A 17,790-nucleotide genomic window follows, 5' to 3' on the forward strand; every position below is an offset into this window, starting at 1 on the left:
ACAATAATTTATACAGCACATTCAATGACATGGCAGTAATTGATAGATAATAATTTAATAATTATTAAAGTGGTTGGATAGATATAATATATGAATGTGAATGGAATATAATATGACACTACAATGAATGTGTAGTAGTGAGTGAGTGATGTGCAGTATGCATAATGTATAGTGTATGATGCATGATGTGTGTACGTATGAGTATGGTATGTAATAATGCGTACATGTATTATATGGATAACAGCTCAGTCGCCGAGCTGATCAAGAATCTCCATCTGGCTAGGCTTTAGTAATTGTCGTCACGATTACTGATTATTAAAAGCCCTCTTCCTCCTCTGCTGATACCTTACCTGATCAGTTTATATTGGCTTTGACGCTCCCTGGTTAGCCTATCGCTGGCTCTGATGCCATCGTTACCTCTTGCTCTACACCAGTTGAACTATATATTAACCACCTCTGCTATACAGTGTACACTGCGATAGTTTAACTGTACACTCTTGTCATTGACCTGAACAACACACTGATAATGACCGCCCGGCAATCAACGCCCTCGTCAGAGCACTCTGCTCACTCGGACAACGTCCGCAAGCGAGTCTGCAAGGCCTGCGACCGCTGTCGTTTGAAAAAGTCCAAGGTAACTAGCTCTCTCTTACTATATCTCTTTACCCTACATATGTACTAATTGTATATTAGTGTGACGGCGCTAGTCCCTGCGGCCGGTGTCGTGCAGACAACGCCATCTGCGTGTTTGGCGAGCGCAAGAAGGCTCACGATAAAGTGTATCCAAAAGGGTATGCTCTCTTTCCTTTCTCGCAGTACAAAAATTCTAAGATTATGTAGATACGTCGAAATGCTAGAACAACAACAGGTCTGGCTCGTCAACGGACTGCAGGAATTGTACCGGCGCGCCCACGACGGCGACGCCTGGACGGGCGAGCCGCTGAAACTCGAGTCGAATGGACACCCCCTGACGCACGATCTGCTGACCAAGCTCGGCGCGCTGGACCATAGCAAGGGCGAGCACTTTGAGGAGAACGTCGACGTTATGCAGCACGATCTCTGGCGCCAAAATAACGGTTATATGCAGAGGCAGGAGTCATCGGATGGGAGCTCAGATACCGCCCATTCTCCAGTCAGCCATCACAACAATAATAGTAGTAATAATGAGTCGAGAGGAGGGTCTCGCTTCGCAGATGCTTTTGCACGTCATCAGCTCCCGCCTACGCCGCCAAGCTACAGTCCCTCGTCGCGGACACAGCATCTATCAATTAAACAAGAGCAGCAACAACAACAACATCAACTGACACCGGCCTTCCAGATGCCGGCGCAGGTGTCTCAGCAACAAGGCGTCAATCCAATGGCGCTGCAGAGCCAGCAGACGTGGCCCGGCAATGAGTTGGGTTCGTTCGACGATATCGATATGATGGGCAACCAGTACACATTATTCGACGAGCAAATACAAGCGACGGGGGCATCGCCGATGTACGGGCGACAGATGTCAATGCAGTGTTTACCGCCGAGTATGCTGTTTGATGCGAACGATGATTTTAATCAGTACTTTAACCCGAATACGGAGATTCCATCGATATAGTTCTTGTCTCATGTTATGTGTTTACGACTAATGCGTGTACATTATTTTTCCTTACTCTCTACGGAGTACTGGTGGTTGGCGATCTTTTTGTTGGATCTTTTTTGGTCTGTTAGAGCCAGTTCTAACTTTTCGATATTCTTATCTTGTTAATACCATGGCTCAACCGAGTATAATTCGCGGGGACGAATTCCGGCGCATCTCTTCACGTAAACTTCAGGCCCTAAAACTAGTAAAACTACAACCCTTACAATTGCTATATTACTACGCACTAACGGTAAATAGTAAGAGTAGTAAAATGCCGCAAAAAGTTAAATATAATCTTGTGATGAGGATTTGGCACGTATCAATAATCAATCATAATCAATCATCCACAATTAGTCACGTTCTAGCACTTACTATTCTTTCTAGTGGGTCCACGCCCACGCCTGGAAGGATCACGGACGTAATTACTTACTTCTAAGCGCAGGTAAGCACAACGTTATTCCCAAAATGCACTATCTCGTCTTGACTTAGTCTCCGTCTAGAAACTAGGCCCGCTGAACTTGGTGGGAGATGCCGATTCCGAGCGCGAAAAGGGGCGGGGCGCGGTATATCCGTTTAGCCGGGCTTGACAGAAAAAAAATGGAAAGTCGGATCGGATGATCGGGCGTTGGATTTTATTTTTTGATTTATTATTGGTATTTTCTTATTATATTATTATCTTATTATAATGAGGGAATATTCTTTTTTGGCGAGGATCACCATGTGTCGCCGAGGACTCCGCGTTATGTCCGCGACTAGCCTACTATTCACGGAGGTATCGTTTCCTCAATCTTGTGCTGACGAGAAACAACAAACAAAAGTGACTACTGTAAAGGTAAAAGGAAAGTGACAGTAGGTGAAACGGACGGAATCGGGCGAGCGCAGGACCGACGAGCATCGGCCGAGCTAATGCTTACGGCCGTGCCATCCTCCCATCAGCCATAGCACCGAATTTAAATATTCATTCTTCTCATACCATTGGGCCAGTCGGGCGGTGCTTGATATTATTGGCGACGTAGCTATACTCTACGTAGTATAAGGATTTAACACTACTCTACGTACCGAGTATGTACGTATGTATGTAAACGTACGTTCATCTTATGTTTGAGGCTGAGCGTATCGCTGTATAGCGATTGTATACTGTATAGGGCTAGCAGAATGCAGTAATCTACACGTATTCGTACTCGTATATTATTGGAACGACGCTGGCAGCTGCAGGTTTAGATTTAGATTTACGGCTACGGACTAACATCGTCTAAGTCGGTCTGGGGTAAACAAGTCGTTGACGTGGCATCTTCACGGCAAAAACAATGAATTGCTGTGGCTGCGCAGATTTATAAGGATCGCTTCCTCGTAATTCATATCGTCGATCAAAACAACCCCCGAAAAAACAATCGGCCATTAATATGGTTGACGGCTGTGTAGATGTGAACGGCTCGGAACGTCGCTGATCCGGCGGACGTTGGTCGGGTCCGAAGCCCTGCTCCTGTTTTGCAAGTTGGCGTTTCTTTTTCTACTAACGACTCTGTGACTAGTAGCTAAATACTAAATACTAAATCCTCTTGGTATCTTCCCCGCATCTTTATATTTACATTTATTTATATAATTATGTTGTTTGGCTGTCAATTATTTATGTAAGGCTGTGGCATGGTAGTCACGTGACATATAGATTAGCCTAAACCAGGCTAATAGGGTATATTGCCTGGCAATTACATCAATTGATCCCCAATGAAAAGTATAAATACAGGATTGAATATTAATTAAAGAAGAAACAGAAGAAGATGATGATGAAGAACAAGAAGGACTCTATGTAAGCGGGGCTAGCGATCGACGTCATACCCCTCACTCATCCTCATCCGCTCCCACATCAACATTGATATCAACTACATTGTACAGTTGTACTGTACCACTCTACGTATACCAACCAGTATTGCTGTGTTGTCGAGTTTAAAATGGCAGACTCCGCATTCACCTTCCTTCCCCTCGGCGCCATCATCCAGGAATTCAACATCGACGGGACCAACATCGTGCAGGGCTTCCGCACGCAAGATGACTACGTCAAACACAACTCCCCCTTTTTCGGTGCCACCGTCGGCCGCGTCGCCAATCGCCTCAAGAACGCGCAGCTAGAAAATGTTAATGGCCAGACTTACTCTCTCGCGGCGAACGACGCGCCTAATGCGCTGCACGGCGGGCCGCAGGGGTGGGATAAGAAGGTGTTTGCGGGGCCGAAGGCTGTGAGCAGGGGGGGAAAGGAAGGGGTATTTTTTAAGTATGTGAGTAAGCATGGCGAGGAGAATTATCCGGGGACGGTCGAGGTTAGGGTGTGGTATACGGCGGGGAAAGAGGAGGGGAAGACCGTGCTGGTGACTGAGTATGAGGCCGAGTTGGTGGGCGATGAGGTCGAGGAGACGGCGGTTAATATCACCAATCATTCGTGCGTCCATCATCCCCTTCACCTCAACTTACAGTGGCAGTGGCATTGCTGATATGTATGTGAAAGATACTTTAATATCTCCGGCGCTCCGACTATCGCCGGCACAACCGCGCAGCTCGCGACAGATCTATGCCTACCGCTCGACGACACGAGCATCCCGTTCGGCCACGTGGATCGGTTCAGCAAAGTCGACGTTGCACGGCCGTTTGTGCTGGGCACCAAGGAAAATGAGGTGGACGATTGTTTTCTGATCGAAACCGACCCAACCAAAGTCCCGCTGGATACACGCGACCAGCCGGTCAGACTACTGGGCAGCTTCAGCCATGACGACACCAAGATCCATCTCGAGGTGTACAGCACTGAGCCGGCGTTCCAGTTCTACACGGGCAACGGCATCGATGTGCCTGCGGTCAATGGCGTGCCGGCCCGCGGCAAGTATGCGGGTTTCTGTGTCGAGCCGAGCAGGTATGTCAATGCGGCTAATGTGCCGGCGTGGCGCCATATGACACTGTTGAAGAGGGGCCAGGTGTATGGGTCGAAGATTGTCTACAAGGCGTGGAGAGATACACAGAGTGCATCATAGGTGGAGGATACAGAGAGTACATCATAGGTGGAGGATGCACAGTAGTCAAGTACGCGCATCATGGGTAGTGCAGGGCGAGGATCATTTAGCTAGCGCCACAGCACATGATCACCCCTTAGTTAGCATATTATCAGATATGTCAGGAGAAATAAGGAATAAGGATAATAAGGACAACGGATTTGAGCGGTTAAGGCGGCACCAGCGGCCGAATTGTCCGGCCTCGTGTCGGGATTGCCTGCGCCGATATCCGTTCTTCATTACAATTCTAATTTCTACGTTAAGTAACAGGCAGCTCATAATTATTATTATCATCAATGCAACATGTTCTACTCGTACGACCGTAAAACGAGTAAGTTGCACTGCCTGATGACGCGCGGCAGAGCTGGAATCAAAACTATTTTCTTGGGCTCTTGGCTGGTTGGCCAATGCGGCCAACACAACACACAGCTCAGTATGACAGGAACAGGCTGTGCGGGAGTAACGTTGGTGCCTACAATATTACAGTACCTCTTGTACTCATTGTTGACATTGAATAAATAATAATTAAATCAGCAGTAGTAAGGATTATTAACTTCCTAGTTACATGACTTGATGCTGAGACAGAGCAGAGTAGTCACGATACTGCTGCGTATTGGCTGGTGGATCAAATGTTGTTTTTGGGAGGACCTTTGGGTAGAGGATGCAGCCAAAGCGGTAAGGGAGCTGAAACGGCCCGTTAACGGCTGCAGATCAGCGAACGTAGACGTAGAGTAGTAGTCAGTGTTTGTCAGTATTGTCAGTATCTGACAGTATCAGCGCCAAATAATTGTCATAAATAGCATGCTTAGCACCGTCATGTATTTCCCAATGGAGAAAGCAGTGCGGAACTAGAAAGAAAAAAAATCGAGTATCAAAAAGTCAAAAATAAAAAAGTCCAAAGTCAAAAGTAAGCAAAAAAATGGGGTTCTTTGTTGCAAGGCATAAAGCGGCAGCTGTATTGTATGTACCGTGATACTTACTGTATGTATAATGTCATGTATCGTATGAGTAATCACGGAGACTTTTATTCGGACCGATATCACCATATTTGCACTTTAGTAAATATCACTCTAATTTATGCTGCGAAAACAAATAAGCTAAAGTAAGCTAAGTAAACCATGCAGTCTACAAGGTACACCGTAGGCTGAAAAAAGAAGGATCGGCTGGGCTCTGGCTCTGGCTGACTGGTTGTTGCCCCGCAATCTGGCGATTATCCCGCACTGGTGCGATTGCCCCTCCAGGATCCTACATGTACCACATTCTACATGCACAACTTCCTATATCGATTGATCGAGCATGGCTGCGTCACATGGTGCCCTGGCGCACCTGCTGCCGTCCACCTACAAGCGGCTGATCGCAGACTGGCTGGAGGAGGACTGTCCTAGCTTCGACTATGGCGGGTTTGTGGTTGGCGAGGCCGCGGGGGAAGCGAATCTACTGGGCAAGAGCGCGGTACCTCTACAACATATATATATATATATAATTTGTATTATATGTGTGCTAATGGATATTAGGGCATTGTCGCTGGGGTCCCGTTCTTCGATGAGGTTTTCGCACAGTTGGGATGCACGTGAGTTTGTTACTGTCGGTGTGTATGTGTGTGTGTATGTGTATGCAGCTAAGTGAATGCATCGATGCAGCGTCGAGTGGCATGTGCATGAAGGCGAGGCTATCACCCCGATCAAGAAATGCGCTACGGTGCGCGGCCCAGTTCGCAAGATCCTGCTCGGCGAGCGTGTTGCGCTGAATATTCTCGCGAGATGCTCGGGGATAGCTACCAAGTATGCCCTCCCTCCCCCTCCCAATTCTATTTATAAAGTTGGATGTGCGTTTGTGTAAGGGCTAAGAAGGTAGAACAAACGCCCTCGTCTCCGCCCTCCGAGCCCACGGCTGGTCCGGCACGCTCGCCGGTACTCGCAAGACAACTCCGGGCTTCAGGATAGTCGAGAAATACGCGCTGCTCGTCGGCGGCGCCGATCCGCATCGTCATGATCTCAGCTCGATGACCATGCTCAAGGATAACCACGTATGGGCGTGCGCTAACAACAACGCCAATACTACCACCACAAACAAAAATGTAAAGGCGAATGTGAGCGGAAATGATATTACGGCTGCAATCCCCCTCGCCGTGCACGCCGCCAAAGCCGCCGGCGGATTTTCAACGAAAGTGGAAGTCGAAGTGCGCAGTATCGAGGAAGCGAATGCCGCCATTGGTGCAGGCGCGGATGTGGTCATGCTGGACAACTTCACGGCGGAGGAGGTGCGTGGCGCGGCGAAACAGCTTAAGACCGAGTGGGCGGAGAAGGGCAAAAGGGGGTTCTTGATTGAGGTGAGTGGTGGGCTGAATGAGAGTAATGCAGCCAAGTATGTGTGTGAGGATGTGGATATACTCTCGACCAGCTCGATACATCAGGGTACGCCGATTGTGGATTTTTCGCTCAAGGTTTCGCTGCGGTAGATCTACAAGAAAGAACATGAATGTAGGTCTACAAGAATATAAATGAGGATGAAGAATGATGTATGTATTGATAGTGTACTCCATACGCCTTGCCTATATATAAAGTCCGCCCGTCGTCAACGTAATACATAACCTAACAATGCAGGATCGTAAACAAATATTGAAGAGATGAGGCTACATCTCAATGTCAACGGTAATACCCTCGCCATACGAACTATGGGCATCCGTGTCGTTATCGCTGGATGTGCGCTCGCCAGAATGCGGTGCTGAGTCGACCGCCTTTCTATGGCTGGAACCCTCCAGAGCAGCCCGTGGTCCTCGACGCATTCGTTCACGCTCTAGTTCAGCGCGCAGTTCTTCGTTCTCTGCATCGCGCTCTTCGAGGCGTTTGCGCGCACCGTTGCGGTCGACCAGACGCGCTTCTCGCTCGGCTTTCAGTCTACGCTCAAGCTCGCGGAGGCGCTCGATCCAGCGTCGATCCTGGTCCGCATCGCTCCCCCCTCTTTGAGACGATGAAGTAGAGTGCGCTCCGCTCGTCAGGGCGGATGAGGTTTGAAGGGTGGGGATGCTGGACGCGCTGCGTGGGATCAATCCTTTACTATTGCGCGACTCCGCGTGGACTGGAGACTGTGGCCCTGATCTATCCGAATCATGGTCTGCTGCTGTGGCCGCGGCCGCGGCAGCAATAGCTGCAGCTCCGGCGTGCATTGCCCCTGAACCCGAATGCCGGTTCCTCGAGTGATGGTTAGGCTGCATTAGATTGAGTTCTGCCTTGAGTAAGCGGTTTTCAGTGCGTAATTTGGTAACTTCAGGCGATGTTGCCGCGGAACGTTGCTGGGTGCGGATGTTTCGAACGGCTTCTTCCAATCGATCCAGCTTCTTGATGCGTACGCCCATATTGTGCTCGAGTGATTGGTATTCTTTCGTGAGGTCTCGTTCAACAGCTCGGATGCGGTTTTTGAAGCCGGAGAGCATGCCCTCGACAGTCTTGACTGCAAGTAGAAGGTTACGGCTGAAGCCAGGCCAGAAAAGGATATTTCCAATCACCTCAATACTTGGCAGATTCCCGTTGATAAGACTGTTTGAATGTGCCCAGTCGGGACCGCACATCGCTGACAGCCGCTTCCATAAATTCAAGTAGAGAGTGTTGCGTTCGCTGAGCTGATCCTTGAGCTGCTGTTCAAGCGACCCAAAGCGCTTCCGGTCTTGGCTGCGCGCATTTTCTAAATCGGTAATACGAGAATTGCTTTGGGTGATGGTCCTCGATGCGTGCTGCTGAGATTTTAATGCCTGGTCGAAAGAGTGCTTGTCAGCCCGACGAGCCTGTCTTTCGCGCTCTAGCAGATCTGCGAGTTTGCGAGACTCCAACCCATGGCTTTCCAACAACGCATCCCGATTCTGCAGCGTCGACTCCTTTTCATCGAGTTTAGATCTCGTACTCTCTAGTTCCAGCGCAGTTGTCTCGAGTTCTTTCTGTAGCTTGACAATCGAATTGAGAAGGCTAGAACGAGTACCATTCAAGTCACCCAGCGCTTCACGCAACCCGTTCTCAAGCTCCATCAGCCGCTGTTTCCACGTCGACGCTTCAATCTCACGTGCAGATAGCGTCTTTTTCAATTTCCTGACCTCATCCTTGGCCATTGATGATTCGCGGTTCAAATCGTTCATAAGTCGCTGGACCTCTTGCTTTTCCTTGCCGGCTACAACTTCGCGCTGGTATCTTTCCTCAGCTAGACGAGATTCTAGCTCCTTGGTCTTTTCCCGCTCGACTTGCAGATTGATCTGAGTAGTCTTCAACTCCGAGTCAAGATCACTGATGCGGATCTTATCAGCGTCTTGTTCTTCACGCAAGAAGGAGATTTCATTCTGGCCGGATTCGAGTTGAACGGTGAGTCTTTGAACCTTGTTATTTGCCTCGAAAAGACCCTTCTCGAGCGAGTCGATCTCATGGTTTGAGTCCTCCAGCTCTTGTTGTACGGCTTTGTATTTCTGGAGATTGTTTTGAGCGTCTTCTTCCAGTCTGAGGATACCTTCGCTAGCGGACCGCATCTCAGCCTGCAACGCCTTGAGGCTTTCTTCTTGGTTTCGGAGGTCTAGTTCAAGTCTTTGGCATTCGTCAATCTTCTGATCTAGCTCATCTCCAAGTGCGTCGATCTCTTCTTGAGCTTCGTTCTTAAGGTCCCGTAGTGCGATTTCCCGTTCATCAGCAATCAGTAACGCCTGGTCTCGCTCCTGCTGTAGATTTTGTATCTCCTCTTCAGCTTGGTCCACATCTGCCTGATAAGCTTTATCTAAAGTCTCTAGATCAATGGTAATTTCATCGAGTTGACCGCGCAAGCCTTGGTTCTCGAGTTTGAGTGTAGAAACCTGGTCTCGTAGCTCCCCGTTCCGGGTTTCCAAGCTCTCCCGTTCCGTATCGCTGATAGGAGATGCCCTTGTCCCGTTACTAGTACGTGACGAAGAACGGGCATGGGCTCGTGATGCCGATCGTTCAAAGATACTGTCCCCGGCGACGGATCTTTCTCCATCGCGGCGTTGAAGTTTGAGGTCTTCAATTTCTTGGTAGAGCCGCTCTTTCTCTCTGTTGCGAGATGTAAGCATCGAGGTCTGGGCGCTGACTTCTCTGCGTAGTTCGGCATTCTCCTTTTTCAACAAGTCGATTTCTACCAAAGTACTACTCGTAGAACTGGGAACTGTTAGACGACGGTCATGGTCTCTCTCGGAGACCGATGAATGGGATATGAAAGAGCCTTTTCGTCCAGATCTTCCATACCGTCCAGCATCTGAACTGGTATTCCCTTCTGTTTTTAAACGCAGAATCTCGTCGCGTAGCCTGCGGTTCTCTTCGTCGGCTTGCTCACGCGCCGCAGTTTCAGCATCAAGCATGTCTTTCCACATATCCTATCTAGCATTAGCATCCATATAGCTAACCGATTCGAGTACTTACTCTCTCCTCTCTCGCTCCAGACTCTGAGCCCATTGGGCGACTATCCCCCATAGACTTGACCATTTCAGCTAACCTGCGCTTCTCATTCTCCCCGACAAATACCTCCGATCGTAGCCGCTCCATTTCCACCTCATACGACTCAATTCGTTCCCGCAAGAAAACCAATTCTTCCTCTGTAGCCGTATTTCGGTGTTCGTCAGTGTCCGTTTCACTGTCCTCGTTGGCAGCAGAATCCCTGCCGGCCTGGCGGTCTTTCAATCGCTTCTCCAAGTCGCGAATCGTGCGTTTCATTCCTTGGTTCTCTTTCTGCAGTTTCAACTTGTCTGACTTGAGCTCGACATTCTCCGATATCATTTCCTTAATGCCCTCTTCTGAGCGTTTGTTTAATGCCTCGTTTAGGAAGTGAATTCTCATTTTCAAATCGAAATTCTCTTTCGACAGCCGGTCAATCGTACTACTCTGCTCTTTCAACGTCATACTCCTACCACTCCGCGTAAATCCCGGGGCTGGTGCCCCCGTACGTTTCTCAGTCGATAAACTGCTCGAAAACTTCTCGCGAAACTGCCGCGCAAAGGTGCCGGGGACTTGGATATCCTGGACATGCGCTGCAATCACAGTATCAGTGGGCAATGGCAACTCTTTCGGCACAGCTTTCGGTGTCATTGGCATGTTATCCTCAACATCTTTGTGATGAGATGAGTCCTCTTCATCCAAGGTATGCAGTCCGCCATCGATAGCACCACTGACAGCCCGTTTATCAAACACATTCTCTTCACTCATCCCAGACACCCCCGAAGCCATGCTGCCCAAGCTAATCGACCGCGACAAATCATTACGTCCCCCCCTACTAATATTCCCCGCCACAGCCCCGCCAGACTGCAAAGCAAAATCGGCGCCCAGAGTCGCGTCGCTGTTCGTCGTGTCTGTATTTGTACTGGCAGCAGAGGACGTAGAAAACCGATGCGATGATTGCCGACTCGTCAGATATCGTGGACGAGATCGCCTCCGCTCTGACGGTGTCGCGGAGAGTCTACCATCATCTTCATTATCCACGAACACATCACGAGATTGTCTCGACTCTGACACTGACGGTGATAGAGTCCGCCTGCTCTTTTTCGGCGTCAGGCCCAGCCGCGCTTCTCGAGAACTAACACTATGCTGGATATTCTTCGACGCAGCCGACAGCGCCCGCGAAGTCGTCCGTTCAGCCGCAGCCGCGGTTGGCGACGACGTCAGCGTTTCAAGACTCGATGTATTATATATATCCAACTCCTGACTCTCACCAGCACCTACGTCGCGTGCTTCTTCATGGTGCTCCTCCATATTGAAAGAATTCTCTGCGCTCTGCTCCACGATCCCAACAAGATACGTATCGTCCGCACCGGCTTGAGCATCGGCAGGCACTATGCCGATTGTAGATGGCTCTGGTAAGAAGCTGGATTCGATATCCATTAGCTTACGCTGCATCTCCTTCTCGTCGAGGATTGTCTGGTTGTCGGGGCGGTAGTGGGTGTCGTCAGCGTCGATGGAGTGCTCGAGCAGGCTGCTGGCGAGAGTGTTGTCATCATGGTCGGGTAGGGGGGGTAGAGATACTGAGGATTCGTCGTGGGTGTCGGCGATGGAGGGATCGTGCGGCGCTGTGCTTGACGTGGAGTCCTCCATGGTGTGGCCTCTTATGGCCGTACTGATATCCGTGTTGTCGAGGGTTAATCGAGTAGTTGACTAGCAGCGGCCATTATTAATATTAGCAGGTACTGTTGTCGTTGAGCAATTGGCATTAGATGTAGTACTTATTAGATTCTAACAAGTTATGACTTGGATTCAGCTTGTTTGTTTTCTCCACACGGCAGGGACCCACCGGACCGTTGTTGACAGCGTATTGGGACGCCCAATTAGAACTAGCGGGTTATCACATTCACTTCCTTGCAGGATACAGCAGACCTTCCAATATGACCCTTACAATATCATTCATAATATCCTACGTGTCGAAATATTATTATGAGAGCAGCTAGCCACCCGATCTAAGTGGCCGCTTGAATATAACATATCATGCATGCAACCATATTCTACAAAACATATCTAAAGTACAGATCAATCGAAACAATAGGGTATTTAGAAGCACAACCAGAATAAGAAAAGAAAAGAAAAAAAGAAATAGATAAAGAGCGTCATCGACATAGCAGCCGCCTGTACCAAACATGAATACTTTTACCCTCGTATTTGGGCTCATCTTTAGGCTCATCTTGACTCTTCTCACTGGTATCCATAAACGATACCCTTTTCCCAGCACTACTCGTCTTCTTGAAGCCAAACAACTTGCCCTGCCAACGCCCACCATTCAGAAAGTTGTCGTTACTTTCACTCGCACTCTTCTCGCCCACCGTCAATGCTGGTGTGCGTGCCGTCGACGAACCCATACGAGGGACCGGTTGTTGCGCGAGATAATGCTGTCTCCTAGCCTCAATCACGCGGCGAACAATAACTGCGCACGTCAGACCCATCCCTTTACTAACATTTGATCAACTCACGTGCAAAAGTCTCTTCGATATTGACCATCTCCCGCGCACTCGTCTCCATAAACCCACAGCCATGTTTACGCGCATACTCGAGGCCGTCTCGCGCCGAGATGACGCGCGAATCTTTCAAATCGCATTTATTCCCAGCCACAATCTTGACGGGCGGTGGCATGCCGACCTGCACGCCGCGAGACTCGCCTGGGCCGAGTTCGCGTAATAAGCGCTGGCTGTCTTCGGCTCGTTGGTCGGTTTCAATCTCTATTATGTCCATGAAGTAGTCCAGCGCTTCGAGGCTTTGCGCGCTCGTGATGTCGTAGACGAGTAGGAAGGCATCGGATTTTAGGTTCGAGGATTCCCATACCCCGCGGTACTCTTCTTGGCCGGCTGTGTCAGTGATGGAGAGGAAGTAATCGCTGCCGTCGATGTTGCGGGTGACGGAGTATGAGTCCTCTGTGTATTTCGTTAGAAGGAGTGGAAGAGGGTGAGCGGGTTCGTACCTATTGTAGGATCATATCTATATTTGTTAGCAAGAACTGTTCCTGTTTGATAACGAGGCAACTCACTCGTGAATCCATTGACTGCGTACTAGGCGCAGTGTGATCGACGACTTTCCTGTGCTGCGTCAGATTCCTCCTCAGTCATTGAAAGCCCTCAATTGATGCACTCACCGCATCCACCATCCCCGCATATTGTGATTGACACCTTATCCGCCATTTGTATCGATCTCTTGTCTGAAGTGGACCGAGATTATGGTATCAATGCGAGAGGTTGATATGATATTGTTAACGAGTGACTAGTCGCCGGTTCTGTCGAGGTAAATAGAAGCACGCGATTACGTTGCGATTCGTTAAGAAGCTCGTGCGTTAAATAGGGCTGGCGGGAAAAAAAAGAAACAAAACAAATTAAAGACAGGCGTTATACAGCGACCAAAAATTGAATGAATATCAATCTGCACGTACAAGTTCTGACGAGGGCGGAGCAATAGTATTATTGATGCTGTGATATTGTAATTGTTCTTCAGGACAAGGTGTTTGTTTCTTTTCATTTCTTTTTTCGACAGCTTTGGTGGAGCAGGATCGTTGTTTTGAGCCCCTTTTGGAGTGTTAGCGCGCTGGCCTAGCGTGCTTCTTCAGCCCTGTTCGGCATGGCCGGGCCCACTGGGTAAATTAGATGCTATTCTTGGGCGAAGGATTCTCAAGTCATTTAAATTGGGTCATGTCCTTATATACTCTCAATTTTGATGATAAATGGCTAGGCTAGGTATGTGTCGTATATCTATGATAAATAGATTGCCTTAGTTATATACTGGCCTAGCCGCCAACCCCGCGTGCGGAGACGCACCGTAAAGACGGACTGAGTCACACGCGAGGAATGGTGTAGTAGATGTTCGCTTCAGTCAACACCTGTACGACATTCAATGACCGGTGGTTTGGACTTAGAACAAACTGATATCTCAATCTGGCCAACCAATCGACTGGTTTCATCATCGCTCAAGGCTACTCCGCCCAAACTGGATGATTGCTTCGCGTTAGCCTTGAAGGCCATATCCATACTTGATGAGATTCGAGACGAAATGATAATCCCCAGGTAGAAATAGGTAGAAGCTAGGTATCGCCAGTCTCGTTACTGGTGCGGCCAGAAGGCTCAGAATCCAGCTTCTCATTTGGCCGATCATCGCTGATGCTACTCGGCGAAGCCTTGGCTGATGCTGATGATGCGCTAGAATTCTTATCATTCTGGTCAGACTTGCGAGGTGATACACGGCCATTCTAGAAAGGGTCAGTTTTATGACAACCCGCATATTCTGATGCTGAACTCTTACCTGCTTGGCCCATCTCAGCCCACAGCTATTACAAAGATCGCGATTACCGCTGGGCCCTCGCCTCCATTCCGGCGTGTTGCGAGTGCCGCAGTTCGCACAGGCCTTCTCTAACGGACCAGTACCTTTCTTCCTCTTGCGCTTCTTTCGACGAGTGATCAGACCCTGAAGCTCTTCGGCTAGTAATCGATTATGCCTCTCCAGTTGCCGCAATTCGAATTGCCAACTGGAGCTACGAACGGACTTGAGCTCTTCGAATATGTTTGTGTCTGATAAGAGCGCTTGGTCTTGGCTACCCAAGGGTAACCCATGAGAGCCTGCCTCGGTTGGTGCGGGATGTATTATTTGTGCAGAATCTGACCGAATAGTAGGTTTTGTTTGTAGCGAAACGTTTGTCTGCGGATCTGTTTCGGAGGATGTCGATGTGACGAAGCCAGTTGCACTGGGATCGGGATTGCGCTGCGCAAGATAACTGGCACGAGAAGACTTGATCAGTCGCGTTTGAGCGACGAGATAAGAAGGTTTGCTTCCAGGGGTCGCATCGCCAGGAAACAAAGTGGTCCGGGCCTGCAAGACGTGGCCGCGTTTATGTCTGATTTCATGCTTGAATGACGCCTGCTGACCGGTACGGCCAACTTCCAATGCTTTGCCCAATTCGCCGCGCGATTCGCTTCGCATGAACTCCTGAATTCCACATCCAATCATTTCACTAGGGGTCCTATCAAGAAGAGCACGTGAATTAGACGATACAAATAAGAACATGCCTGAGATGGACACCTTTGTCCACAAATCGTTTTCCCCTATGCCGCCGACTTCCAGAACGCTTGATTTGTCAAGAGTATAAACTGGACGCTCTCGACCAACAAGAATCAAGCACTTGCGTCCTTTTCCAGGCTCGACGTGCAGTGAGCCGTGGCTCTCAAACCACATGTACCCATTATTCTTACGCTGTATCCGATACACCACACTCACAGGCGATCCGACCGTTGTCTGCTTGAGTTCACGAGTAACTGGAGCAATATCGCTGGGATGACATACAGAGGAAATCGACTTCCCTACAAGCTCACTTGGGTCGTATTCAAGGAGTCGGCTGCTGGACTGGGACAGATACAGAAAGAGTCCCTTCAACGACAAAACATGAATGACGTCGTCCGAATTCTCGAGTAGCATGCGATCGAGGTATCGACTAGAAATGTCTTTGGTGCCTGCGCCTAAAGACTTTAACAGAGTAGACACCTCGCTGTGGCTGATGCTTTTGAACAAGCTGGCCTGGGTCTTTCGTGAATCTGGCGCGTGAAGAACGTACCGGGGAAGCTGGTCCCGCTGGTAGTTGATTGTATAAGAACCATCTATCTCACTTCTCAGAAAAATAATGCTCCAAAGAAAGGTGGCGGGGTGACTATCAGGACGTACCCGCATTCCGTTTTGTGACTGCCTGGGGCTGCTCGACTAGGTCGACCTGGAAGCCGACATAGAACCTGTATTCGGACGAGCCCCATTGAATCGGAATCATGGTCAACAGATTCATAAAAGACTGTCCCCCTTTTTTATAGTTGATCATGCTGACCTGGACTTCAGTTCGAGCGCGAATCTTCTCTTTAAGCCGATATACTGTCTGGTCGTCAACAAATTTTCGCTTTATGCCGGGGTCAACTTTTCCATCAGGTGCCTGCAAGAAGCGACAATTTCGGCCGAGAATTTCGTGCTTTGTATAGCCAGTCAGTCTTTCAAAGGCGTCAGATACGTATACAATAGGATCGTCATGGGATGTGACGTCGCAAAGGATAAACGCGCATGACATGTCAACAGCACCGATATCTATTTCCGGGTTTGGCCTGCTTGCTATTCGTGCCTAAACAGCGGTCAGCGGACCATAAGCAATGGATGTACCCTACCAGGCTTACCAGGATACCAAACATATCAAAGCCGCTGCTTGAATAGGCGTTTAAATACTGAGAAGCAACTTTTCCTCCTCCAGGTTTTGGCTTCTTTGACGCAGCAATTTCTGTAGGCCCTCGGTTAGTGTGCTTTCATGGCAGTTAAGCAGGTGCATTTTACCAGCTGGTATGAATGGAGTATTATTAACAGAGGTTTGCTTGGATATCCGACGAGGCTGAGCTTCAGATGGAACGTAGGAAGAGGCAACATTGGAGTCGTTTTTATTTTTGATCTGCATAGCGAGGCGATTCTGTGGCGCCGGGCTTCCAGGGAGGGGTATAGATTGTAAATTCTGGCCAGACAAAGACAAATCAAAATTCGACATATTCGGCCAGTTCTCTTGGTTCATAGACCCAGAAGTATTCGGATCGTGCAATTGGTGCTGTAACATAGGCGCGTAAGTAGACCCTGGAAAAACCATATTCATCGGCTGCGGCGGCACGGTTTGCGCTGTCGAAACGCCATATGCTAGTTGCATATTCATCGGTGCGTTCTGAAAATTGTCAGGCGCTACGTAGCTGTTGAAGGCGGACATTGGATCCAGCGAAGTCGTGAAAGGAGCGGAATCATATCCCGTGTCCAGATTGAAGCGCTCGGCACCGTCATAGAAGCCGCCGGGTTGCTGCTGGGACTGCTGAAGTTGCGGGTTTCCGGCAGGAAACATTATGCTTGGTGATGCATTGTTGTTAGTAGTGCTCTGGTTGGGTGATGGGCCAAAGCCGTAGCCGACAGGATCGCCGGTGACAGAATCGTATACTATTGACGATCTTCTCGACTGGCCGCTCTGGTCCATTAGCGGATAGGCTTGCTGGTGCATCCCATTTGACTGAGTTGTGATAGCGGGGTGGTTCTGTGCTACGGAAAACCGAAGGCCATGTGAATTGCTATCGCTGCCATGTGAGTCTGGTGTCACAGTGGCGGTACTCGGAGGATACGAGTCTGTCGTATGTTGCCGGTCGATGAATTGCAAATTATCGAAAGCACTATTGTCCATGACTGGCGGCCAACTCTTTCACTACTCACTCCAGCTGTTGACGGAGCTCCAACTACACTCTTCTGAACGCAGCCAGCAATAAAATCGAATCAAGTCAGGAATTCTCGCAGGGTCGAAACGAGCCCATCTCAAGAGCAGGTGTGTGGGTATGAAATGGGATGCAGATCAGAAGAGGGGAAATGAGCAAGACACAATGTGGCTGAAGAGGGCCTCGTATTAAACAATTAAGGGCAACAACAATAGAAATGATAAATGATAAATAATAATATAAATATCAGATAAATATTACTGTTATTAGGCAGAGAAGTTACGGGCGAAGGCCGACTCTCCAACAGAGGGATGGATGGGAGTAGGAGGACAGTAGGACGTCGGGGGGTGGAGAAGGCCGGTGGCTGAAATCACTACCACGGACTAGCACCCTCGAGTAGGAGAGCAACAAGCTTCTTCTTTCGGGAAGGAGCTGGCCAT

At 49.1% G+C, this 17,790-nt stretch overlaps 5 protein-coding genes across 5 annotated transcripts; 3 read left to right on the forward strand and 2 right to left on the reverse strand.

Annotated features, from left to right (window-relative positions):
• Positions 1 to 526: 526 nt before the first annotated feature.
• On the forward strand, positions 527 to 1,591 carry BGW36DRAFT_434144 (putative C6 transcription factor; the record flags this gene model as incomplete). Its single annotated transcript, XM_046221375.1, has 3 exons — positions 527 to 634; positions 694 to 791; positions 841 to 1,591. The coding sequence occupies 3 exons, from the start codon at positions 527 to 529 to the stop codon at positions 1,589 to 1,591; spliced, it is 957 nt and encodes a 318-aa protein (XP_046065328.1).
• Positions 1,592 to 3,564: 1,973 nt separating this feature from the next.
• Positions 3,565 to 4,632, forward strand: BGW36DRAFT_402351 (putative aldose 1-epimerase; the record flags this gene model as incomplete). Its single annotated transcript, XM_046218855.1, has 2 exons — positions 3,565 to 4,049; positions 4,116 to 4,632. The coding sequence occupies 2 exons, from the start codon at positions 3,565 to 3,567 to the stop codon at positions 4,630 to 4,632; spliced, it is 1,002 nt and encodes a 333-aa protein (XP_046065329.1).
• Positions 4,633 to 5,733: 1,101 nt separating this feature from the next.
• Positions 5,734 to 7,176, forward strand: BGW36DRAFT_392298 (nicotinate-nucleotide pyrophosphorylase). The gene is made up of 4 exons (XM_046217685.1): positions 5,734 to 6,102; positions 6,165 to 6,220; positions 6,291 to 6,431; positions 6,505 to 7,176. The coding sequence occupies exons 1-4, from the start codon at positions 5,947 to 5,949 to the stop codon at positions 7,106 to 7,108; spliced, it is 957 nt and encodes a 318-aa protein (XP_046065330.1). The 5' UTR covers positions 5,734 to 5,946; the 3' UTR covers positions 7,109 to 7,176.
• Positions 7,177 to 12,223: 5,047 nt separating this feature from the next.
• Positions 12,224 to 13,285, reverse strand: BGW36DRAFT_365922 (putative ras small monomeric GTPase; the record flags this gene model as incomplete). Its single annotated transcript, XM_046214697.1, has 5 exons — positions 12,224 to 12,537; positions 12,584 to 13,021; positions 13,069 to 13,085; positions 13,135 to 13,183; positions 13,240 to 13,285. 5 exons carry the CDS (start codon positions 13,283 to 13,285, stop codon positions 12,224 to 12,226), a joined length of 864 nt encoding a protein of 287 aa, XP_046065331.1.
• An 890-nt stretch (positions 13,286 to 14,175) lies between these two features.
• On the reverse strand, positions 14,176 to 17,121 carry BGW36DRAFT_309505 (uncharacterized protein; the record flags this gene model as incomplete). The annotated part of the gene is made up of 5 exons (XM_046212412.1): positions 14,176 to 14,340; positions 14,394 to 15,739; positions 15,804 to 16,242; positions 16,295 to 16,395; positions 16,449 to 17,121. The coding sequence occupies 5 exons, from the start codon at positions 17,119 to 17,121 to the stop codon at positions 14,176 to 14,178; spliced, it is 2,724 nt and encodes a 907-aa protein (XP_046065332.1).
• Between the last annotated feature and the right edge of the window lie 669 nt (positions 17,122 to 17,790).

This window comes from Talaromyces proteolyticus, assembly GCF_021365285.1.
Source record: "Talaromyces proteolyticus strain PMI_201 chromosome Unknown BGW36scaffold_17, whole genome shotgun sequence".
In the NCBI taxonomy this organism is placed as follows: domain Eukaryota; kingdom Fungi; phylum Ascomycota; class Eurotiomycetes; order Eurotiales; family Trichocomaceae; genus Talaromyces; species Talaromyces proteolyticus.

Coding starts and splice junctions, on each gene's coding strand:
- BGW36DRAFT_392298 (XM_046217685.1), top strand. CDS start 5,947: ATGGCTGCGTCACATGGTGCCCTGGCGCACCTGCTGCCGTCCACCTAC. Junction 6,103..6,164: donor ATCTACTGGGCAAGAGCGCG/GTACCTCTACAA, acceptor AATGGATATTAG/GGCATTGTCGCTGGGGTCCC. Junction 6,432..6,504: donor TGCTCGGGGATAGCTACCAA/GTATGCCCTCCC, acceptor CTAAGAAGGTAG/AACAAACGCCCTCGTCTCCG.